The 26,147-nt window shown below is 31.7% G+C and overlaps 3 protein-coding genes across 10 annotated transcripts; 2 read left to right on the top strand and 1 right to left on the bottom strand.

The window, feature by feature from the left end:
* Nucleotides 1-307: 307 nt before the first annotated feature.
* LOC130442580 (39S ribosomal protein L51, mitochondrial) lies at nucleotides 308-870 on the bottom strand. The gene has a single exon (XM_056776808.1). It carries the CDS (start codon nucleotides 819-821, stop codon nucleotides 333-335), a length of 489 nt encoding a protein of 162 aa, XP_056632786.1. The 5' UTR covers nucleotides 822-870; the 3' UTR covers nucleotides 308-332.
* A 204-nt stretch (nucleotides 871-1,074) lies between these two features.
* On the top strand, nucleotides 1,075-8,390 carry LOC130442578 (choline-phosphate cytidylyltransferase B-like). Its single transcript, XM_056776806.1, has 5 exons — nucleotides 1,075-1,172; nucleotides 1,330-1,442; nucleotides 3,156-3,384; nucleotides 5,404-5,850; nucleotides 5,922-8,390. The coding sequence occupies exons 1-5, from the start codon at nucleotides 1,166-1,168 to the stop codon at nucleotides 6,275-6,277; spliced, it is 1,152 nt and encodes a 383-aa protein (XP_056632784.1). The 5' UTR covers nucleotides 1,075-1,165; the 3' UTR covers nucleotides 6,278-8,390.
* A 1,935-nt stretch (nucleotides 8,391-10,325) lies between these two features.
* On the top strand, nucleotides 10,326-25,764 carry LOC130442574 (E3 ubiquitin-protein ligase Nedd-4). 8 transcript variants are annotated; one of them, XM_056776789.1, is made up of 17 exons: nucleotides 10,345-10,753; nucleotides 11,730-11,809; nucleotides 11,866-11,947; nucleotides 13,002-13,040; nucleotides 14,317-14,477; nucleotides 14,556-14,852; nucleotides 14,907-15,015; nucleotides 18,281-18,508; nucleotides 20,372-20,495; nucleotides 20,674-20,895; nucleotides 20,951-21,075; nucleotides 22,155-22,384; nucleotides 24,376-24,497; nucleotides 24,555-24,795; nucleotides 24,917-25,145; nucleotides 25,215-25,384; nucleotides 25,447-25,764. In XM_056776789.1, exons 1-17 carry the CDS (start codon nucleotides 10,592-10,594, stop codon nucleotides 25,547-25,549), a joined length of 2,724 nt encoding a protein of 907 aa, XP_056632767.1. In that variant the 5' UTR covers nucleotides 10,345-10,591; the 3' UTR covers nucleotides 25,550-25,764. The 8 variants fall into 8 exon arrangements, with proteins under 8 accessions (XP_056632772.1, XP_056632767.1, XP_056632773.1 ...); XM_056776790.1 differs by having other exon boundaries at nucleotides 10,429-10,753; nucleotides 14,565-14,852; XM_056776791.1 differs by lacking the exon at nucleotides 10,345-10,753 and adding an exon at nucleotides 11,089-11,293.
* Nucleotides 25,765-26,147: the final 383 nt, after the last annotated feature.

Consider the following 26,147-nt stretch of genomic DNA (forward strand, 5'->3'; position numbering starts at 1 on the left):
ACATAAAGGAAATCTGGACGACAAATGGGACCCCAAAAAACCAGAATTTATCCCACAGAAACAAAATGTCTACGTAGAAATTGACATAAATAACTAAAAAAACTTGGAGGAAACAAGGAATTTGGTTTTGTTACATGAAGAGATATTAGGACAACATAAGAGCCCCTAAAAAGTCAGAATTTATACCACTGGAACAAAGGAAACAAAATAGTATATAAGAGGGAATAAAAAAAACTGATAACATCTGAAAATTGGAAGTTACTTTGTTTGAGACTGAAAAGGTGGTAAGTAATAAACATGGAACTTTTCTAGTAATTTAATAAACAATAATATTAATAATAACCAGTTCTAGTCTTCCTATTCAAAAATCGATACAAATACTTCACCCTCTTTTCCAGCTGATAGTATTTCGTAGGTCTCGCTATAGGGTACGCCGTTTGACTCAATACCTTCCTTTTTCTAACCATTACTTGGAACTCGTTACCTTTTAAACCTCTCAACCATCTCGGCATGTTATACAGAATCTTCGACGGGTGTAATTTTTCGTTTCCTAATATATCGATGTAATCGTTTTGACCAAACAGCGCTCTTTTTTCCGACCAAGAGTCTTTCGGTTTATAAATGGGCATGGGTAATCTTTTCCCGTCTTTTTCTCGTGGTAACAATCCTTTTTGTAGCATTTTATCATCGTAACCATATCGGGAAATTATTCCTTTTTTGACTCTTTCTGCGTGGTAACGAAATCGGACACAATTAATTTGAGGTAGATATACATTAAAATTGTGTACGGCACTAAGAAATCCTTTTGATATTAGAGACATCACTTTTTTCTTGATTATAAAATTATTGACACTATTAACATAACCTCAAAATTTCTTCTTATTATTCATAGAATTTGAAGCTAAGTATGATAATAATACAGTTATTTATATCGTTTTAGTAACTGTCAAAAAAAAACAGGTATTATTTCACGTTTATTTGAATTAATTCAACTAATTACATATAATACATACATTATGTAGTATATTATTATATCTACCAGTTGAAGTTTGATTATTATGAAAGATGTATCGCGAAAAATTGCCTGAGCTGTCAGATGTTTTAAACGACAGATAAATTACGTGTCAATATAGGGCAGTTTAAATATTTTTTTACAACATATTTGATGTTAGGTAAGTGAATATATAATAAAATTGAATAATTTATCAGGGAAATGTAGGAATTGATCCCGCTGCCAAATTATATTCATTAGTTTTACGTTAAAAAGTATACGTAATTATATCTTGTTACGTATTTATCACAACAGGATGCAATTTCACGATATTTCAGATCTCCCGTTAAACTTGAACAATTGTGATAGTTTTCCCATGTCCAGGAAAAGGACAAGAAGTTATTCAGAGGATATGAATTCGTTACATTTACCTACACATCTACCGCAATTGGTAAGTATCATATCGTCTATTTTATTAAATTTACGTCTCGAGAAGCATATTTAGTTGGGTTTGTGTTTATATAATGTAATGATTTCATTTTGCTAGGTAAAATTTCGCTTATCTTGAAATTAGAGTAATGAAAAATATGTTTCTTCCTGTTTGATTTAATCAACAAACAATTGGTGTAGTATTATAATAAACTTGATATTTGAGATTAATTTCATCAGATAATTTAGTAAATAAACTTTGATTATACGAAATCCACAGTTTTATAAACCACTTCACTCGGAATTTACATTTTTATCATAATAATACATTCGTTGATTTTTATTAGTGTACCAAAAATTGTTTCAATTACAACGAACAATAAATAGTTAAAATTTATGTGTTACATGTGAAAAGAGAAGTAGTTTCAACATTTTCTAAAACATGAACTGTGATTTTACACCCAACAGACGACGATCCATATTTGAGATGAAATTGGTAAATAAACATTCCAATATTAAAAATAAATATTTAATCTTTTTTCTAAATAATGTGATGTTTGTCCTATATAAATGACATATTATGGGCTATAACTTTTGATTGGGTCGTTAGATGCTGCTGAAATTTTCGTGGGTTAAACTAGGTTTAATTTCGAGTTTTTTGACATATAAAACATAGATGGCTGACTTCCGGATTTTACTTTGAATGTACGGATAATAATTATCGAAAAAATTGAAAAGTTTTTGATACCGCTTTATTACTTTTCAATCTATTTTCCAAATATTGTGATTTTTGTCTTACATAAACGGTATTTTATTGACGATAATTTTTGATTGTTTTCCTATATTTTAAATTCGTACATACGAGGGGCAATGCTAAAATTCATTTAAATATCATTTTATTTTTTGTTTATTGATAATTTGGTTTCAATGTACATTTCAAATAGTTTATTTGTTCGTTATATAATCAGCAATCTAATCTCATTACTAATATTATTGAACAGATAAAATTATTTTTAAATTGTATAAATACCATCGGAAAAATAAATTTTTCCATAGACAAATATATATTAAATATAGATAGATAACGTACGATAATTCTACAATTGTACAAACAACAAATTTGGGTAAATCAATACGGGGGGGCGTTGGAAAATTCTCCGAAACTCTATAAATATACGAGGAATGATTCGATTGGTGGGAATATTTTAGTTTACAAGGTCTAAAACTGTTGAAAAAAGTTTATTTTTGGCATTTTTTTAACTTGTGTATGTGGATTTTCCTACATCGTTATGAAAATAATCGAAGGAACGTAATTAATATTTATTCACACACATAACCTCAATTTATATATCAATTTTAACCTTTTATTGACGTCGAAACGTTTAATTTTAATATGTATTACTTGAAAAGTGTTCAGGGTTTTATTTTTCGTATCTACCCGGTTCGGAATCATTCTCAAAAATCGTTAGTTTAGCGTTTTCGGTGCACCAAGATCCATTTATCGATAACCCAGACGCCTGAAATTAATACTTGACTTTCTTTTTGCTTTTTTTTAATTTCTAACCGGAAGTTGTTCGATATAATTATCGATAAAACCGGAAATACTAGTTTCCGACGTCTGGAATATCGATAAATGGATTTTACGATGTCGAAAACGTCAAATTAACGTGTTTTTTTCCATGATTCCAAATCGGAAAGTATAATCATCGTACGATTTTTTTTGCTCTCGTTGTAGTCGTCGACTTGCGGTCCGGCTCTGTTCAGCGACGAACCGGAAGCGATGAGAATACGAGACGCATGCGATTACTCTCAAAAAATTACGTACGAAATAGCAAAAAGCGGACGAGCGCCTCGACGGATACGAGTCTACGCCGACGGTATATACGATTTATTTCATCAAGGCCACGCCAGGCAATTATTACAAGCAAAAAACGTTTTCCCCAACGTTTATCTTATCGTTGGAGGTGAGTAAGTAATCCTAATACCCTCGTATATCTTTCTATTTACTTTCAATAGATCTTTCATTCATATAATATTTCGTTTACGTCTGGTATTTGTTGATATGAGTTTTTCGATAGAAAATTTGAAATCGCCCTCGTATATATGACGTCGAACGATGTTTTTGTTGTTTTTCCTCATAGAATTTGTGATGTAAGCAGTCATTAATTGAAAAATGAATTATTATTATTTTTTTAATTACGTTTGACGTGTGAAAAAATTAATTTTTTCGTCGACCTTGTATATTGAAATTAATTTTTACATCGAGAAGATCGTTTAAAAAAAAAGTGGCGTGATTAGGTGGGTCAAGGTCGTCAAGTTATATGCATAGATAATAAAAAATTGTCGAATTGCATTAAATTTGAAGTAGTTTCAATATTTTTTTTACCAGAGACGTACTCAATGTTTTTCAATTTAATTCAAATATTCGAAAACTAAAAATAGTCGTTTTATTTGAAAGTTTATTTATTCTAAGGACGTACATAACCTCAAAATAAACTATTTTTTCGAGGACGTAACTTCAAAACAAAATAAATAAATAATTATTTTTTGCGTACATAACCTAAAATATTTAGAAATCTTTAGATTTGCGGTATGTAGGAATACAAACCTTGAAAAATTATGTCTCCCGTTACATAACCTCCAAAGAAGATGAATGCATAATTTTTTACTTTCATTCTCATTTTCCGAATGAATCCAACGTTCATTTTCGTTTTCCGAATGAATCTAACATTCTTTTCTGTTCTCCGAATTGATCTAACATTAATTTCTGTTTTCCGAATGAATCCAATATTCATTTCCGTTTTCCGAATGGATCCAACATTCATTTCCGTTTTCCGAATAAATTTAACGTTCATTTCCGTTTTCCGAATAAATTTAACGTTCATTTCCGTTTTCCGAATGGATCCAAAATTCATATCCGTTTTCCGAATGGATCTAATGTTCATTTCCGTTTCCGAATGAATCCAACATTCATTTCCGTTTTCCGAATGGATCTAATGTTCATTTCCGTTTTCCGAATGAATCCAACATTCATTTCCGTTTTCCGAATAAATTTAACGTTCATTTCCGTTTTCCGAATAAATTTAACGTTCATTTCCGTTTTCCGAATGGATCCAACATTCATATCCGTTTTCCGAATGGATCTAATGTTCATTTCCGTTTTCCGAATAAATTTAACGTTCATTTCCGTTTTCCGAATGGATCCAACATTCATATCCGTTTTCCGAATGGATCTAATGTTCATTTCCGTTTTCCGAATGAATCCAACATTCATTTCCGTTTTCCGAGTGGATCTAATGTTCATTTCCGTTTTCCGAATGAATCCAACATTCATTTCCGTTTTCCGAATGAATCCAACATTCATTTCCGTTTTCCGAATGGATCCAACATTCATATCCGTTTTCCGAATGGATCCAACATTCATATCCGTTTTCCGAATGGATCTATTGTTCAATTCCATTTTCCGAATGAATCCAACATTCATATCCGTTTTCCGAATGGATCTAATGTTCATTTCCGTTTTCCGAATGAATCCCACACTCATTTCCGTTTTCCGAATGAATCCAACATTCATTTCCGTTTTCCGAATGAATCCAACACTCATTTCCGTTTTCCGAATGAATCCAACATTCATTTCCGTTTTCCGAATGAATCTAACGTTCATTTCCGTTTTTCGAATGTATCTAATCTTAATTTCCGTTTTCCGAATGAATCCAACATTCATTTCCGTTTTCCGAATGAATCTAACGTTCATTTCCGTTTTTCGAATGTATCTAATCTTAATTTCCGTTTTCCGAATGAATCCAACATTCATTTCCGTTTTCCGAATGTATCTAATATTCATTTCCGTTTTCCGAATGTATCTAACATTGATTTCAGTTTTTCGAATGAATCCAGTATTCATTTGCATTTTCCGAACGAATTTAACTTTCATTCCCATTTTCCGAATGAATTTTTAAAAAACACATTTGGTATCGAAACAGTTTGCAGCGACGCCATGACGCACAGCAAAAAAGGTCGTACCGTAATGAACGACGAAGAACGTTACGAAGCCTTAAGACATTGTCGATACGTGGACGAAATAGTCCGCGACGCGCCATGGGAATTGAACGAAGACTACGTCAAAGCGCACAAAATCGATTTTATAGCCCACGACGATATACCGTACGAATCGCAAAATAGCAACGACATATACGCACCCTGGAAAGCGAAAGGCATGTTCGTGGCGACCGAAAGGACGGAGGGCGTATCGACGTCCGATATCGTCGCTAGGATAGTGAGAGATTACGACATATACGTAAGAAGGAATTTGGCGCGAGGATATTCGGCCAAGGATTTGAATATATCCTACCTCAGCGAAAAGAAGATTCGGTTGCAGAATAAGATGCACGATTTGAAGGATAAAGGACGAAGAGTATTGGATACTATAGGTAAATATAGGTAATTTGAATTACCGCGTGGAATTTTATTATATATTTTTTTTTTTTAAATTTTCCTACAGGAGAACGTAAGGACGACATGATAGCGAAATGGGAGGAAAAATCCAGGGAATTCATCGAGAATTTTTTGTTGTTGTTCGGTAGGGAACGTCTATCGAACATATGGAACGAAAGCAAAGAGAAAATATTGAGCGCTCTGAGTCCCCCGGTATCGCCGCATCCGCCCGCCAGTCCTACCTCTAGCGACGACGAATTCGATTTTTCCGAAGACGGTATGCCGCCGCCTATCAAATCTCAACGCATCGACGATTCGACGCCGCCTTCGTCGTCGTCGACGTCGAGAAATAATTATTACAGCGTCGACGATTATAGCGACGAAGAAGACGTTTCGATACCGATGAAAAACGGGAAGTTATAACTGTTTCGAATATATATGTATATATATTTTTCTTTTGTTGATTTTAATGAAATTTTGAAAAATTCGTTAGTGGTTTTAGATGATTGTGATCCGTTCTCGCGGCTTTATACGCCATTGTATTTTTATTTCGAATTGCGTCGAAAAGTCGATGAGATTTTGTTGTACGAAACGTTGGCGCGGTTAAATTATTGAATGTGTGAAATTATTTTACCAAAATTTTTATTTATTTATTGAATATTTGATTGTTTCGGTTGTCCGTCCGGTGATTATGCTTTTCAGACGAGGATTATGCAAAATTACCTATGAAATATGCATAATTACCGATGAAATGTGCGAAGTTACCGATGAAATATGCAAAATTATCGATGAAATATACGGAATTACCGATGAAATATGCGAAATTACCGATGAAATATACGAAATTTCCAATGAAATATGCGAAATTACCGATGAAATATGCAAAATTATCGATGAAATATGCGAAATTGCCGATGAAATATACGGAATTACCGATGAAATATGCGAAATTGTTGGTAATTATGCATAATTACCGATGAAATATACGAAATTACCGATGAAATATGCGAAATTACCGATGAAATATGCAAAATTATCGATGAAATATGCGAAATTGCCGATGAAATATACGGAATTACCGATGAAATATGCGAAATTGTTGGTAATTATGCATAATTACCAATGAAATATGCGAAATTACCGATGAAATATACGAAATTCCCAATGAAATATGCGAAATTACCGATGAAATATGCGAAATTACCGATGTTATATGGATAATTGTCGTTAATTGGGTAAAATTGTCGATGAAATATGCAAGATTACCAAGGAAATATGCGAAATTACCAACCAAATTTGCAGAATTACCGATGAAATATGCAAAATTAACGAAAAAATATGCGAAATGACTGATGAAATATGCGAATTTGTCGGTAATCATACAAAATTAACGAATTTCATGTGTATAATTACAGTTTAAATATGTACAACCAAGTTCCTTGTTGAGGTAAATGTCAAAAATTCGACATAATCGTCGAAAATTATTGATAATATCTGTTAATAACCAGATTAATTACGAAATATGGATAATTACCGACAACTACGTATAATTACCGTCGATTATGCATAAAGACCGATAGAATATGCAAAATTACCGGATAAATCGTCGTAAATATGCATATATTACCGACTAAATACACATAATCACCGGGAATTGCCGCCGATTGTTCTTCATTTCAGACAGAACATCCAAAATTACCGATATATAATTATCGACAAAATATGCACAATGACCGACCACTACGAATTATAACAGACGAAATATTTATTCAATATAATCGCACATTCTCTCAGTAAATTTAATTTATGCGACATAATCATCGATAATTACACATCATTATTGACGATTGTGCATATGCACCGATAAAATATGCTTTATTACTGGCTTAATCACATTTAATTTTATGGAAAATGTAGATAATCGGTATTTATGCATATTTTGTCGGTAATTCTTCATATTTTGTTGGTATTTATGAATATTTTGGCGGTAATTTTGCATATTTTGTCGGTAATTCTTCATATTTTGTTGGTATTTATGAATATTTTGTCGGTAATTATGCATATTTTATCGGTGTTTATGCATATTTTGTCGGTATTTATTCATATTTTGTCCGTATTTATGCATATTTTGTCAATAATTTTGCATACTAGAACGGTAATTTTTTATACTTGTTGGTAGTTTTGTATATTTTGTCGGCATTTTGGCATATTTTGTCGGAAATTTTACATTTTTCGTCGGTAATTTTGCATATTTCTTCTGTAATTCCACAAAATTACCGACATTTTTGCATATTTCATCGGTAAATTCGCATATGCCGTCAGTCATTATGCATAATTACCGGACGAATTATATTCACCGTAACTTTTATATACATTGTTTCTTGATTAGAATAAAAAAAAAATTATTATGTATTTTTGTGTACCGATCAACTTTTTTTCTTAATACAGTAAAGCGGTTATTTAATATTGTTTCCAAAATAAATTTCGTTGCGATTATTTATTTTTTGAGCGATATTAAAACCGTCTTACTTTACAATTTTTTGTTTCCGTTTTCTAAATCCCTCAAAAGTCCTGGATATATTTTCGATAAATTTTCACTTCGGAGGATCAAATTTCAGAAAGTAGACCGTCAATTTGACAGAAGTTACCGATACTTTAATCGCGAGGTATTGGAGTATCGTCAATGGTAGGGTTATGTAGGTATTTTCACCTACCGAGATGACATTTCGCCAAAAGAAATCGTTCCAAGATACAAACTGATGTATTTTCACCTGACAAGAATGAAATTTCACCATGAAAAGTGATTTTTGTTGAAAAAACCACTGGTCCTCATGTATTTTCATCCGAATGGGATGAAATATCACAACTAAAAGTGATTTTTGGTGAAAAAGTAACTGGTCCTTATATATTTTCATCCGAAAGGGATGAAATTACACCACAAAAAGTGTTTTTTGGTGAAAAAAGTACTGATTCTTTTGAATTTTCACGTAAATGAATGAAAATTCACAAATTCGGTAAGGATAATAACAGATTTCAGGAAATTTTCACTGAAAGGGATGAAATTTCACCATAAAAAGTGTTTTTGGTGAAAAAATCAAGGTTCATATGTAATTCCACTAAAAGGAATAGGATTTTACAATAAAAAAATGTTTCGGGAAGAAAAAAAACCGATTTCAATAATTTTTCACTGAAAGGGAAGAAGTTTTACCATAAAAAATTTTTTTTTGGTGAATAAATAACTAATTGCCATGTATTTTCACCAGAAAGGGATAAAATTTCGCCATAAAAAGTGTTGTTTGGTGAAAAAATACTGATTCTTATGTATTTTCACCTAAATTAATGAAAATTCACCATAAAAAGTGTGTTTTGATGAAAAAATAACTGATTCGCACGTATCTTCACCAGAAATTAATGAAATATCACCATAAAAAGAGTTTTTGGTGGAAAATTTTATGATTCCTACGTATTTCCACTGAAAGAGATGAAATTTCGCCATAAAAAAGTGTTTCTGGAAGGAAAATAACCGATTTCGCTGAGTTTTCAGTGAAAGGGATGAAATTTTACCATAAAACGTGTTTTTTTGGTGAAAAAATAACTGGTTCTCATGTAAGTAAACGTAGCTTAAGATATTATCAATAATATTTCTTCTTTTTTAACGTTCACGTTAATATTTTTTACTTGACCTCAAGCTCGGTTTACACGTCTCCAATATTCTACTAATTAATACACACATTAATAATTTCTCACTAGATTAAATTAACAAATCTAGAAACAGTAACTCGAATAAAAGATATAAATCCATGATTTTCAGTTAAATAATTTTGGCGAAAACGTGGGAACGCAGCTTAAGATGTTATCGATACTACTTCTTCTTTTTTAACGTTTGCTGACGTTTTCTTACTTTACCTCAAGTTCAAGTTTACACGTTTCCAATATTCTACCAATTAATACACATCATTAATAATTTCTCACTATATCCCATCAACAAATCGAGAAGCTGTACCTCGATTAAAAGGTATAAATCACAAAATCGATGATTTTTATTTAAAAAAAATTTAAACGGGGACGTGTGAACGTAGCTTAAGATATTATCGATATTACTTCTTCTTTTTTAACGTTTGCTGACACTTTGTTACTTGACCTCAAGCTCGGTTTACACGTCTCAAGTATTCTACTAATTAATACACATGATTAAAAATTTATTTTTTTACTTGATCCATTAACAAGTCGAGAAGAAATAATTCGAATAAAAGATATAAATCACTAGATCGAACGTTTCCAGTAAATAAAAATTCACCGACTAAACATCTGTACTCGATTAACACCGAAAACGTGTGAACGTAGCTTAACATATCGATACGACTACGTAATCACATGACTACTTTAAAAAATATATTAACGATTATTTTGATAAAAATTCACATACCCATATCTTATCATTATCATATCTAACTGAACTAATAAAAAGACTGCAAGGGTATTTAATTAGTACACAATCGGTATAGTGTTATTCTTGATAAGGAATTTTTTATTAAATCCCCGTTTTTCCTTATCTGCTATTTACAGTTTAAATTTATACTTAATTATGATAATCACTTCTAGTTAAGGCGAAAATATTTTTTACGAGTTGTTTTTCCAATAAAAAGATGAACGTATAAGTGATATTATTATTGCGAATTTATTCAAAATTGAATAAAAAAAATCGTAAACGAGTGGTAGAAAATTAGAAATGGTCAGATGCCTAGACGGAATAACAATTACATTGACCCCGAGGGGTCATCTCGGTATATCACTCGACCTCGAAGTAACACGTGGTCAATTGCTGTCGGAAACGATATCGCTTCGTCTTCTATCAATTTCGAAAGAGGTGCCCGAGGACCAAGAAGATCTCTAAGGATTGTAAGTTTTTGTTAATACGCAGTTGTTCGAAAGTAAATATTTACATAACGAGAATACTGTCATTCTTAATACAAGTTTTTTATCGTTAGTATAAATGTCTCTCCCTATATACTCATACAGTATCATTTTTATATATTGTAATTAATCTCCATATTTACAACTATCTATAAAATATCGATAACAAATAATCCGTTAATGATGTTAATCTGGGAAATATTATTATATATGTTCAATTTAATTTAGTTTTTTAATATTTTGCAATAAATACCGAGGAAGCGATATTGGTACAAACTAGAATGAACGAAGTTGACATATGACATTGTCACTGTTGACAGTGACAGTTATGTCAGTGTAGTTTAATGTTGAATGTCAAAAGTTAAAAAAAAAGTTTATGTATTTTTATTTTTAATAATTGTCCCTGTGTTTAAATATTATTATTCGCGGCTGTGATTTTTTTTTCACATTTAATGTGACCGAAGTCATCAAATGGCTACCGACAGTATTTTTGGTTATGTTCCACAAATCGGGAGTGACGGATATGTAAGTCTTTTTTATTAATTTTTTCAAAATGTTGACTTCCTAGTTTGACCCAGTATAAACGTTGTATCATTTTTTTTAAATCTACAATAGTCTCTAAATAATGTTGGAAGGTATGATGTCATGAACTAATTACAAGGAATATCACCATAATCAATAATAGACATTTATCATTAAAAAAACTAGAACACGCCTTGTTAATTAGTTTTAATGTTTTTAACTTGTTTTAAAGTCCAAATCTTATTTATATTATTAAAAAATTAACCATATTTTCAACAGAATTTCATTTTTATAACAAAATACTTGATAATAATTTTTTTAAGTTTCTAAATCGTTGTTTGCGTATTAAACTTCAATATACAAGTACCAAATAGAAATTATTTCATTAAAATACTATTTGTAAATTGTTTTATAACAAAATTTTGCGGTTATATTTCAGAGTGAAGAACCTACAAATAAATTACGCCTTAGAGTGATTTGTGCTAAAAATCTCATTAAAAAAGATATATTTGGGGCAAGGTAAACGAAACGATAATTTTTTCCTCATAATTTCATTACAAATATCGCATTTTCAGTGATCCTTATGTAAGAATTGATTTAAACAGCGCAAATGGGGAAGAAACAATTGATTCTGTACTTACGAAAACAAAAAGAAGGGTAAGTACACATTTAAACCCCTAACATCACTTGTACTTCTATTTTATGTACCTAACATTCTCTTTTATAATGAGAAGTTTGTTTGAATTCCTGTTTCTGGATTTTATCTATGATTTTACATTGAAAAAGTTCAATAATGACTTTTTTCTCAGTTTTTTATTATTAAACTTGAGAAATTGTGCGTCTTTATTTGGTTAAATGTAAACAGAAGTTACAAAAATGATTATAATTTATGATTCAAACCTTATTTTGTAAAGGGAGAAATTTCCTGCTTAAATTTTGTGATTACAGTGAATGAATCATTTAATTATGAATCATGTACTTCAGATTTGACTCCCAGTGGATTCTTCTGTTTCCTAATTAGGAAATTTTGCTTGATTTCCATCAAATAAGGTAGGGATGAATGTCTACTACATTTTGAGGGTTAGAAACAAAGTTGAAACACCTTTGGGAAGATATTTATTGACTTGAAAGGAGATTATGTGAAATTTTACAGCTTTCTTGGGGCTACAATTCAAGAAACCCTTAATGTACGAGCGTTTTCCCCAGATTTCACTCCTAATTGCTTCTTCCATTTCCTAGTTTGATGTTTTTGCTTGGAAAACAAAGATTTTCATCAAGCGAGGGAGTTATGAGTGTCCACTTCGTTTGGAAACGAAATTAGAACACCCTTGGGGAGATATTTATTGACTTGACAGGAGATTATGTGGATTTCTTCAGCTTTCTTGCGGCTACAATTCAAGAAACCCTTAATTGTCCACTGTTATCTCCAGATTTGACTTCCAATGGCTTTTTCCCTGTTTCTTGAACCCAAAAACTCGCTTTAGGAATTATCAATTGGTTGAACAAGACCTTTTTTTGTAAAGTGTTTGTCTTGAAAATTGAAAACCGCAACTAAATTGAAAAAAAATCAAACTTTTAACCGTTCTAAATATTCCCAGACAACCTTCGTATATACTCATTCATTCATTATTATTTTTCGTTTGATTATTTAATCGATGCAGTCGACACGTCACCCGAAAATCAACATTTTTATTAAATATTTTACTTTCAGACCCTTAGTCCGGAATGGAATGAGGAATTTATATTTAGGGTAAGTATTTAAATTAAATATGTAATAAAATTCAAAATTCCCGCTGAAACATTACGAACTGTCCATGGATTTAATATCAAAGATAGAGGGACATTTAAGAGAAATTGTACTAGAGGAAGAGAAGTAGGAAAAGCATTGGTTTATCTCTCTCTATTCCCCAAATCAAAACTTGTTTTACTGCTCTCTCTCCTCAAATCGTTGACGTCATGATGATCCAATCAGAATAGAGTAGAGAAGTTCGGATTTAATTGAATTCAACTCCTTCTATCTTTATTATTAACTCTATGGAATTGTCACGTGACTATGATCTGTCATCTGAGTTATAAACAAATATCCTGGTCTTTCAAAATAAACCAAACTTAACATTTTTTAGGAAAAATTCAATAAAAATAGTGAAAAACGGAAAATTCGTTTCACAAATTTCGTGTGGTGCTCATATGCGGTACGGCACAAAATTTTTTTAATAAACATATGAAAAAGTTTAAAATTAAGGTTAAAATAATTAAAGGTTCATTATGATAACAATACCAATCGTTTTTCTTTAATAAGTCTCTATAAACTATAAATACCAATACGAAATCATTTTAAATATACAGTGTGAATCAGTAGTTTCTTCGTTTGCAGGAATAAATTAGTTTATAAGAAATTTATACATAACCCAACTTTTTATTTGATTTATATAGGTGATTATAAATATATTAAAATCGTATTTAAACTGCTTTTATACTAAATTATATAAACTAGATTCTGAATACTACAGGTCTTTATGGCCTCGAGCAATCTTTCTTGAAGGGTTGAAAAATAAGTTGAAACACCCTTTGAAAGATTTTATCGAATTAATATGTTGAATATTGTTGTCAAATCTTTCTACGACAATATGCAGTAGATTTAAGTCTTAAGATGACTTTACTCTATTATTGGACAAGTTTTTGACATCCAGTTCCTTTAAAACAACCCCGGAAAGAGTTTATTGACTTATGGGGACATTATATCGCATTCTTCAGTGTTTTTTGGGGCCGAATTTCAGGAATTGCTTGATTGCTCATTGTTTTCTCCAAATCTGGCGCACAGTAGATTTCCCTGTTTCCTAACCTAGAAATTTTGCTTGGAAAACTGATATTTTCATCGAAAAAGGGGGTAATAAGCGTCTACGTTGCTTGAAGGGTTGGAAAAGAAGTTAAAACACCCCTGGAAAGAATTTATTGATTAAATATGTTGATTTTACGTACGTTTTTAAGTAAATATCATTTTCTTTTTGTGTTGCCGATTCTTTTAGGTAAAACCGACCGAGCACAAATTAGTATTACAAGTATTCGACGAAAATCGTCTAACCCGCGACGATTTTCTTGGTATGGTGGAACTACCCTTACAGAATTTACCCAAAGAACAATTGGGAAGGAACATACCGACAGTGAAATATTTGCTACAGCCCAGGAGGTTAGTCGAACGATACAGTTAGATAGAAAATTTATTTTTTTGCATGACCCATTCGCTTCTAACGAATATTCATTAAAGCGATTTCAGTACCCGTTCGAGGGTTAGGGGACACCTGGAATTGTACCACGCCTTTTTATACGACAGTAACCTACCCCCGATCGCCGCCCCCGAAGAACCAGCCGACGAAAGAGATTGGGAGATCGTCCACGAAGGCAGAGAAGAAGAAGCCTCCCAACCTTTGTATATCACCCCTACGACGGAATCCCATACGTTAGCCTTGCCTTCCGGTTGGGAGGAGAGACAGGACGCCAACGGAAGGACTTATTACGTTAATCACATAGCCAGAACGACTCAATGGGAACGACCGACCCTGAGGTAAATTTTTTTCATCCCCTTCTCCACCCCGAATTATGTTTGTTTTAATTTCAGTACGCAGGATACGCATAGTGATGGTACCGTAGAACAGAGGGAGAATTTCGAACGTCGTTTTCATATTAGTGCCGACGAGGAATCCAACGACCGCGGTGATATTAATCAGGTATGTCTTTGTGACAGTTCAAGGTGTTTATAAGGGTATCAAAAAATACCTAAACGTGATTGTAAGGGCGGTTTTCATTTTATTCTAGTTGAGGATGCGTTTTGAGTGAGGGGGGGAGTGACTGGGAGGTTGTTTCAGTACTCATTTCCACTTATTCATTCATATATTTGGTCGAATATGCGTTAATATGCTTATTGTTTGAATTATGCAATTTATTAACCGATCATGCTGCTATTTTCGTTTGGTTTTAGCTTTATTTGCATATATCGGGGAAAATGTATCAGTTTTTCACAATATATGCTCATTTTCAGCTAAATATGTGGCTAAATATGAATTAATATGCTTTTAAACTATGTGTTCGTTATAATAAATCAAACTGTGAAGGTATGCGGTTGATATAATTTTTTTTCGATTGCTTAAGGCATAAATTTGGCGAAATAGGCATTAATATGCTTGTTAATTGAATTATGCAATTTATTAACCGAGTATGCTGCAGTTTTCATTCAGATTTGGCTTCATTTGATATGCGTATACATATATTGAAGAAAATTTATCAGTTTTTCTATAATATATGCTCATTTTCAGCTAAATATGCTTATATTTTTTAATATATATGTATATATGTAGCTAAATATGAATTAATATGCTTTTAAACTATGTGTTCGTTATAATAAATCAAACTGTGATGGTATGCGGTTGATATAATTTTTTTTTTTTTTCGATTGCTTAAGGCATACATTTGGCGAAATATGCATTAATATGCTCGTTAATGTAAATTTATACGCAAATGCGTATTAATATGCCCAGTCTTTTGTAGTATACAAAAATATCGAAACAAAATGCATCAGTATGCATGCATATGCGTATATTCGGCCAAATATGCTAGTTAATACAAATTTATATATAAATTATTAACAAAATATACCGTGGTGTTTTAATATGCTCAAGTATCTGTGGTATATGAAAATATCGAACCAAAATGCATCAGTGTGCGTGTATGTTAGATCCTTATATGCATATATTCATCCAAGTATGCATTAATATGTTCGTTAACGCAAATTTATATAAAAAAACATCAGCAAAATATGCAAATTTTTATTAATATGCTCAGTTTTCTGTGGTATGTAAAAATATCGCACTAAAATGCATCAGTATGGGTGTAAATATGATGTGAATGTGCATATATCCGTCCCAATATGCATTAATATGCTCATTAATACAACTTAATATGAAATTATTGACGAAATATGCAACTGTATATTAATATTGTCAGTTCTTGTGGTATATAAAAATATCGAATTGAAATACATCCGTATGGATGGGAATTTTCGACCAAATATGCATTAATATGCTCATTAATACAACTTTCTATGCGGATTATTAAAGAAATATGAAATTGTATATTAATATGCACATTTTTTGCGGTATATAAAAAAATCGAACTAAAATGCATTAATATGCATATAAATTTGATCTGTATATGCATATATTCGACCAAATATGCATTAATATGCTCATTAATACAATTTTCTATGCGGATTATTGAAGAAATATGAAATTGTATATTAATATGCATATAAATTTGATCTATGTATGCATATTTTCGACCAAATATGCATTAATATGCTCATTAATACAACTTTCTATGCAAATTATTGACGAAATATGAAATTGTATTTTAATATGCATATAAATTTGATCTATGTATGCATATTTTCGACCAAATATGCATTAATATGCTCATTAATACAACTTTCTATGCAAATTATTGACGAAATATGAAATTTTATATTAATATGCACATTTTTTGCGGTATATAAAAATATTGAACTAAAACACACTAATATGCATATGAATTTGATCTATGTGTGCATATTTTCGACCAAATATGCATTAATATGCTCATTAATACAACTTTCTATGCAAATTATTGACGAAATATGAAATTGTATTTTAATATGCATATAAATTTGATCTATGTATGCATATTTTCGACCAAATATGCATTAATATGCTCATTAATACAACTTTCTATGCAAATTATTGACGAAATATGAAATTTTATATTAATATGCACATTTTTTGCGGTATATAAAAATATTGAACTAAAACACACTAATATGCATATGAATTTGATCTATGTGTGCATATTTTCGACCAAATATGCATTAATATGCTCATTAATACAACTTTCTATGCAAATTATTGACGAAATATGAAATTGTATATTAATATGCATATAAATTTGATCTATGTATGCATATTTTCGACCAAATATGCATTAATATGCTCATTAATACAACTTTCTATGCAAATTATTGACGAAATATGAAATTTTATATTAATATGCACATTTTTTGCGGTATATAAAAATATTGAACTAAAACACATTAATATGCATATAAATTTGATCTATGTATGCATATTTTCGACCAAATATGCATTAATATGCTCATTAATACAACTTTCTATGCAAATTATTGACGAAATATGAAATTGTATATTAATATGCATATAAATTTGTTCTGTATATGCATATTTTCGACCAAATATGCATTAATATGATCATTAATAGAACTTTCTATGCGAATTATTGAAGAAATAGGCAATTGTATATTAATATGCACATTTTTTTGCGGTATATAAAAATATCGAACTAAAACGCATTAATATGCATATAAATTTGATCTGTATGGGTATATTTTCGACCAAATATGCATTAATATGCTCATATATCAAAATATGCTCCATTCCTTCCACTTTTGTCGATTACGCTCAATTCAAGCTTCGGATTTATAAAAAAAAACGCGTTTTTCGATCGTTTTCTGTTTATACATACAGGATGTCCCAAAATCACACCCATATATTTGCGTATAGATCATAATTTCGCCGTTCGAGTCGACGGTTTATCGATTAACGCCCAATTCGACGTTATTGACAAATTTTTTGACAAATTCCATAGGATGATAACGGTGGGTAAAAAAAAAAAATTATTATCGCAGGCTTAATTGGTGCACGGCTTTAATTTTCGCTTCCGATTCGAATTATCTCGACGCATATCGTCTTCTAACGTCATTTGGTGTCATTATCGTTTAACGCACATGTACAGGGTGTCCCTATGGGAAACGTACGTTCTCACCTCTATGGAAACATTGATAGAATCTTCTTGGGGCTTCCACCCTGTATATTTTCGTTATAGCTTGAAAAACAAAAATGTTTCGTTCTATTAAATCTCGCATGAGCCTTTTGTTTGCATGGCCGTCAGTCGGATATACCGGAAACGGGAATCGAAGGAGGAGACGTCGATAGCGAAGAGGAGGAGGTGGAGGAGGAGGAGGCGGCTGATTTGACGGATAGGGAATACCGTAACTCGTGCAATACGGATTATAACGCCTCGGCGGAAAGTAACGCTAGCAGCAGGAGAAGTTCCATCGACATGCCCATGTATCGGTTAACTTTAAGGGACGGTAATAGAGATGGGGCAGACGATGAGGTTCGTACGCTTCAGCTTTCGAGTGTGTTCGTCCTTTTTTTGTTTCTATTTAAGTGTTTTTTTTTTGTTCTTTTCGTCGATCCGTGTCGTCAAATTATTTCCCGATGGAGACCATCCACGTGGCGTTGTAATTGGGCCTGAAAGTCTTGGGAACTGGATCCAGATGGTGGAAAAACACACCGAATGGGGAGGAATTAAAGTGGGAAATGGAGATTGGGTCCTTATTAAGGAGTTGGACAGAGAATATGGAGGAATTGAGGTGGAAATGGATAGATGCTGCCTCATAATCGAAAACAAACACTAAATAGGGAGAAATTGAGGTGGGAACAGGAGATTGGGCCCTTATTGAGGGGATAGACAGAGAATAAGGAGAAAATTGAGGTGGGAAAATGAAATTGAGGCTCAATTAGGGTGAAAGGCACCTAGTAGGGTGAATATTGAGGTGGGAAGAGGAGACTGGATGTCAGTAAAGGAAGAAGACACCAAATGGGACAAATATAAAGGTTGGAAGAAGAAATTGGGTCTCAATGAGTGAAGAAATCCAACAACTAACGAGATAATTGAGGTGGGAAAATGAGATTGAGGCTCAATTAGGGTGAAAGACACCTAGTAGGGTAAATATTGAGGTGGGAAGAGGAGACTGGATGTCAGTAAAGGAAGAAGACACCAAATGGGACAAATATAAAGGTTGGAAGAAGAAATTGGGTCTCAATGAGTGGAGAAGTCAACAACTAAGGAGAAATTGACGTGGGAAAATGAGATTGAGGCTCAATTAGGGTGAAAGACACCTAGTAGGGTAAATATTGAGGTGGGAAGAGGAGACTGGATGTCAGTAAAGGAAGAAGACACCAAATGGGACAAATATAAAGGTTGGAAGAGGAAACTGGGTCTCAATGAGTGGAGAAGTCAACAACTAAGGAGAAATTGACGTGGGAAAATGAAATTGAGGCTCAATTAGGGTGAAAGACACCTAGTAGGGTAAATATTGAGGTGGGAAGAGGAGACTGGATGTCAGTAAAGGAAGAAGACACCAAATGGGACAAATATAAAGGTTGGAAGAAGAAATTGGGTCTCAATGAGTGAAGAAGTCAATAACTAAGGAGAAATTGAGGTGGGAAAATGAGGTTGAGGTGGGAAAAGGAGATTGTGTCTCAACTAAGTAGGAGGCACCAAATAGGTGAGTTGGAATTGGGAAATAAAGAGGCTAAAATATTGATTGAGGTAAGTGCGAGTAAGAGTCGTAAATCGGGAAAACGAGACTCGCTTTCGAAAATTTGAAGAAAATCCCAATAAAATCTAAAAGAAATCGATCGAATTACGTCGAAAACTCGACACTCTGTACACTTACGTGCAAATATATTGACACCAATCAATAAATTCTCCATACGCTTCTAGCAAATATTTTTTCTCGCCGCCCTTTTTTCTTTTTTGCTACTTTTTAAACTCTAACATTCGAAAAAAAAAAGAATTAGTTTTCCCTAGGTGATAAACTTACTTTTATAACAAACAAACCATTAATATTCATCCCTATGTCGGGATTCTCCCCTGTGATATGCCATTTCGTCATTTTGATTAATCCCTCCATAATATCCGACGATTTAAGCACATACTACAAACAAATGGTACAAATGAACTACTCGTCGATTAAATAACCCTGAATCGTTATAAAAAACGAAATAATTGAGGGAATTAGTTCAAAATATGACAGCCGTCATTCGAAATACTCTTCTTCGATTCTAAAGCGCTCGTAGTGACCTCGATCAGTCAAACCAGAGACTTTTCGATCGATAGTACGACGTACAAATGAATGGTACAAATGAACTACCGCTTTTGACGATATAGTTACAAGAAACATTATTTTAGAGCGACGACCAACACGATAGCATCTCAAACGAATCTTCCAGAAGAGATTCGACCGTTTCGACATCGACCAGTAATAGCAACTCCCAGAATAATCTGGACGTTCTTTCCGAAGGTCTTCCTGCAGGTAAGGACACAACAAATACACATAAATAAACGTTTCCCCCCCCCAAAAAAAACCTTCCGATTATTCTCAGCTTTGCACCGCTTTCTCCATTTCCCCCCATCGGGACCTTTTTCCCATTTCAGCCCTTAATAACTTTATATAATCGATACCATTTACGGTAAGCCGGTTTATTTACCAGGATGGAGTATCCAGAGGGCACCCAACGGGCGTCTGTTCTTCATAGACCACAACGAGAAGACGACATCTTGGGTGGATCCTCGAACAGGTCGAGCCAGTCCGATGCCCAATCAAGCGGCAGCTCCAATTATCAACAGAAAACCCGATGACGATTTGGGACCGTTACCGGAAGGATGGGAGGAGAGGGTCCATTCGGACGGAAGGATATTCTTCATAGATCACAGTAAGTAGCGGTAAAAATTCGTTTAAACCTTATACGGGACGATTTTTGTTATTAGATACCAGGATAACCCAATGGGAGGATCCTAGGCTATCAAATCCCCAAATAGCAGGTCCTGCGATTCCCTATTCCAGAGATTATAAACGGAAGTATGAGTATATGAAAACCCAACTCAAAAAACCAGTGAGTTTCCTCCAAATAATTTTTTTCATATTTATATATATATATATATATATTTTCCATGTTATTAGTATTTCTTGACTTTTTTTGTTTTTTTAAATTTTTGATATTTTTTTTTATATTTTTGTTTTTTTAAATTTCTGATATTTTTTTAATTTTTCTGTTTTTTTAAATTTTTGATTTTTTTTAAATTTTTCTGTTTTTTTAAATTTTTGATATATTTTTCTGTTTGTTTGAATTTTTGATGTTTTTTTAATATTTTTCTGTTTATTTAAATTTTTGATATTTTTTTATATTTTTCTGTTTTTTTAAATTTTTGATATATTTTTTATATTTTTCTGTTTGTTTGAATTTTTGATATTTTTTTTTATATTTTTCTGTTTATTTAAATTTTTGATATTTTTTTTATAATTTTCTGTTTGTTTGAATTTTTGATATTTTTTTAATATTTTTCTGTTTATTTAAATTTTTGATATTTTTTTTATAATTTTCTGTTTGTTTGAATTTTTGATATTTTTTTAATATTTTTCTGTTTTTTTAAATTTTTGATATATTTTTCTGTTTGTTTGAATTTTTGATATTTTTTTTATATTTTTCTGTTTGTTTGAATTTTTGATATTTTTTTTTATATTTTTCTGTTTTTTTAAATTTTTGATATTTTTTTTATATTTTTCTGTTTTTTTAAATTTCTGATATTTTTTTTTATATTTTTCTGTTTTTTTAAATTTCTGATATATTTTTTTTAATTTTTCTGTTTTTTTAAATTTTTGAAATTTTTTTTATATATTTCTGTTTGTTTAAATTTTTGATATATTTTTTTAATTTTTCTGGTTTTTTTAAATTTTTGATATTTTTTTTATATTTTTCTGTTTTTTTAAATTTCTGATATTTTTTTTTATATTTTTCTGTTTTTTTAAATTTTTGATATTTTTTTTAATATATTTCTGTTTGTTTAAATTTTTGATATATTTTTTTAATTTTTCTGGTTTTTTTAAATTTTTGATATATTTTTTTATATTTTTCTGTTTGTTTAAATTTTTGACATATTTTTTAATGTTTTTTATTATTTTTTTTTGTTTTAGAATAACGTCCCAAATAAATTCGAGATTAAAGTTAGAAGGAGGAGTATCCTGGAGGATTCTTATAGGGTCATAACGTCCGTATCTAGGATTGATTTACTGAAAACGAAGCTGTGGGTGGAATTCGAAGGGGAAGTCGGTTTGGATTACGGAGGTTTGGCTAGGGAATGGTTTTATTTGTTATCGAAGGAAATGTTCAACCCTTATTACGGTTTATTCGAATATTCGGCTATGTGAGTTCATTATTTAACGTTCTTGTTCATGTTATTAACAAAATTTGTGGTTGTTTTGATCTAATTCATATGAATTTTTACTAGAATAATTTTGGTTTTTCCTGTAGTATGAATTTTTGTTATTACCCATATAATTTTGTTCAAACCGCAAAAAAAATATTAAAAATTAATCTTTGACAATTGATGTATTTATCAAATTGAAGACCTTTTGCTCGTTTTTGTCAAGTTTTGTAGCTTTAAACAAGCCAGTAGTTCATTTGTACCGATTTTTATTCGTTCCAGTTCCACAATGTCCTTTTACTCTTTCCAATGGTAGCTGTATCTAAGACTCTAATTTATCATCATTCTTGAAAATTAAATTCTTTTTCCATTTATTTTCAGGATATTTTCCATATTTTCATTCCTTTTGTCAAAATTTACATTTACCTTTGTTTTATTTAAAAATCTTGTAGGCATAAATATTCGTTCTGTCTTGTAGCTTCATTTTATCCTGCTAAGGGTTATTTTAATGTCAAATCTTGATCCTACACAGTTATAGCTTCCTCAAAATACCTGTATCAACACTATCTCCTTAATTTTTCAAATTTAACCATTTCTTTTAGTGCCTTATTAACCGGTAGTTCATTTGCACCAATTTTTATTCGTTTCTATCTTATAGCTTAATTTTACCCTTCTAAGGGTTGTTTTGTTGACAAATCTTGATTCTACACAGTTGCAGTTTCCTTAAAATCCCTGTATCAACACTATCCGTAAGGATACGGCTTTCCTTTTTGATAATATTTGGAAATTTTCCATTCTTCTCCTTAATTTTTTAAATTTAACCATTTCTTTTAGTACCTTATTAACCGGTAGTTCATTTGCACCAGTTTTTATTCTTTTCTATCTTATTGCTTAATTTTGCCCTTCTAAAGGTTATTTTAATGACAAATCTTGATCCTACACAGTTGCAGTTTCCTTAAAGTCCATGTATCAACACTATCCGTAAGGATAAGGATTTCCTTTCTGTTAATATTCGGAAATTTTCTATTCTTTTCCTTTATTTTTTCTATTTAATCGTTTATTGTAGTCTAACATCAACCGGTAGTTCATTTGTACCAATTTTAATTCGTTTCATTCTTGCAGCTACATTTTCCCCTTCTAAAAGTAAATGTCCAAAAAACGTTCCAAAAAGACGTTTTCAAAGATAATTACATCAAAAACTGAAAATAAACGTTCAAATTCAAAGTGTTTGCCCCATTTAGGTCCTCCAAAACTCCCCAAGAAATTTGAATCGTAATAAAATTTTAGTTCCGTCAATTTTATCTATGAAAACTCCATAAAAAATTCTAAAATATTGGTCTATTTACAATAAGAGACTTTATTTGTTGCTGTTACATAAGAATATTTGATTCAATATTACAGGGGGACGTACAAAAGTATTGATAAATTCTCTTATATTACTATTTGTTTTCATATCATATTAAAATGTCAAAAAAAACGTTCAAAAAGTCCTTTTCAAAGATAATTACATCGAAAACTGAAAATTTACATTCAAATTCAAAGTAATTGCCCCGTTATGCCCCACCTAGGTCCTCCAAAACTCCCCAAAATATGATATCTTAAAATAATTTTGTTCCCTGCATTTTCATCCATTTTCTATGGCAGAAATTGCATGAAAACCACTGTAACATTTGTCTTTGTACTATTAGGAACTTTAATTACATGAATATTCAATTAAATGTTACAGGGGACTGTTCAAAAGTTCCAAATTCTTCCTATTCTAATTTTTTCATTTAGCAGTAGTTCATTTGTACCATCACGAATATCATTAATCATTCCAGTTGTATAATTCAATTTTTGTTTCTCTAAGGGTTGTTTTAGCTACAAAATTGAATCAAAACTTATTTTCCAACCCCTCCAGATCAAAAATTTCGATACAAACGTTGTTTTCACCACAAGTTTCTACATTCTTGAAATAACTGAAATCACTTTTACATATCTACTGATTCCAGGGACAATTATACCTTGCAAATCAACCCCTTTTCCGGTCTGTGCAACGAAGAACACCTCAGCTATTTCAAATTCATCGGAAGGGTGGCCGGCATGGCGGTCTACCACGGGAAATTATTAGACGGTAAAAAAAACCGCCGATTAAACCGAAACTCCATTTTTTTTATTGATTTTTTTGCAGCTTTCTTCATCAGACCTTTTTACAAAATGATGTTATCCAAAACCATCGATCTGAAAGATATGGAATCCGTCGATTCGGAATACTACAAATCCCTGTTGTGGATCAAAGAAAACGATCCCTCGGATTTGGATTTAACGTTTTCCGTTGACGAAGAATCCTTCGGACACACATCGGTGCACGAATTAATCGAAGGGGGCGTCGATATACCCCTGGACAATTCCAATAAGGACGATTACATCAAGTATATTTCGTTTTTTTTTTGTTTCCGTTGTGCGATTGTGGCGAATATAATAATTTAGCCACAATCCCACAACGTTAACGATCACAATTTAGAATTTGGGCAATGAAAATTCGTTTTCCAGATGTATAATTCAGTGGAGGTTCGTCGGGAGGGTGCAAGAGCAAATGAACGCGTTCCTCGAGGGTTTTAGCGATTTGATCCCTTTGAATTTGGTTAAAATATTCGACGAACACGAATTGGAGCTTCTGATGTGCGGTATACAGCACATCGACGTCAAAGATTGGAAAGTTAATACTTTGTATAAGGGCGATTATCACGCTAATCATATAGTGGTGCAGTGGTTTTGGAGGGTGAGTTTCGAGGTGGTTACCGATCGATTTGACGTTGGGGGTTGTTTTTTTTTTTGTTTTTTTTTTTAGGTTGTGTTGTCGTTTAGTAACGAAATGCGTGCTAGGCTGTTGCAGTTTGTTACGGGAACTTCGAGGGTGCCTATGAACGGTTTTAAGGAGTTGTACGGTAGTAACGGGCCGCAGTTGTTTACTATTGAAAAATGGGGAACGCCGGAAAATTTCCCTAGGGCTCATACTTGGTGAGTTGTTTTGATTTAGTTTCAATTAGAGGTATTTACACGATATATATGTTAATTTACAGTTTCAATCGATTGGATCTACCCCCTTATGAAAGTTACACTCATTTAAAGGATAAACTTATTAAAGCTATCGAAGGGTCTCAAGGTTTCGCGGGCGTTGATTAGCCCCCCAATTTTAACTTGACGTGTAATTTCTCGCATTTTTACCTTAAAAAAAAAGAAAAAAATTCTGTCCATTACTTGATAATTTAAGTTTTATTTATAGTCTATTTGAATTATATATACATAAATATATATTTTATAGTCATATGTATATTGTTGATTTTATTCTGTATACTCTGTAAATAACGCTAATTATATATTATTTCGAAATTTAAAAATTTCGTTTTATTAACACGATCACTGACGCGTCTACTTTCCCTTTGTAACGCCACTGATCTAAACACAGGATCATAGAGTATGAGAAACAAAGTGCGTTTGTGTATAGTATAAGTGAAGTGTCAAAAGTGTAAACACTACTTATTGAAGTTCAATAAATGTCATTCAAAATTTTATTATAATTCTGTGAGAATCCTAATGTACTCTTTGAGTACCAAAATGTATGCGACGCTAATACCCTAAAGTGTGGATTTCACGTGAAAATTTCATTATAGTTCTATGAAATCAAAGTGTACTCTTAGAGTGACAAAATATATAACACTTTTTCAGTGGCATAATTAACTGTTTAATTGTTAATAAAAATAAATTCCCCATTCCCTTATTA

The sequence above is a fragment of the Diorhabda sublineata genome, chromosome 4, assembly GCF_026230105.1.
Source record: "Diorhabda sublineata isolate icDioSubl1.1 chromosome 4, icDioSubl1.1, whole genome shotgun sequence".
NCBI lineage: Eukaryota > Metazoa > Arthropoda > Insecta > Coleoptera > Chrysomelidae > Diorhabda > Diorhabda sublineata.

Bases quoted from the DNA above. Each gene is read 5' to 3' on its own strand.
- LOC130442574 (XM_056776789.1), top strand. From the start codon at position 10,592: ATGCCTAGACGGAATAACAATTACATTGACCCCGAGGGGTCATCTCGG. The intron at 13,041-14,316 runs GTAAGTATTTAA...CGATTCTTTTAG, and splicing joins ATGAGGAATTTATATTTAGG to GTAAAACCGACCGAGCACAA. The intron at 25,146-25,214 runs GTGAGTTTCGAG...TTTTTTTTTTAG, and splicing joins TGGTGCAGTGGTTTTGGAGG to GTTGTGTTGTCGTTTAGTAA.
- LOC130442580 (XM_056776808.1), bottom strand. From the start codon at position 821: ATGTCTCTAATATCAAAAGGATTTCTTAGTGCCGTACACAATTTTAAT.
- LOC130442578 (XM_056776806.1), top strand. The intron at 1,443-3,155 runs GTAAGTATCATA...CTCTCGTTGTAG, and splicing joins CTACACATCTACCGCAATTG to TCGTCGACTTGCGGTCCGGC. The intron at 5,851-5,921 runs GTAAATATAGGT...ATTTTCCTACAG, and splicing joins AAGAGTATTGGATACTATAG to GAGAACGTAAGGACGACATG.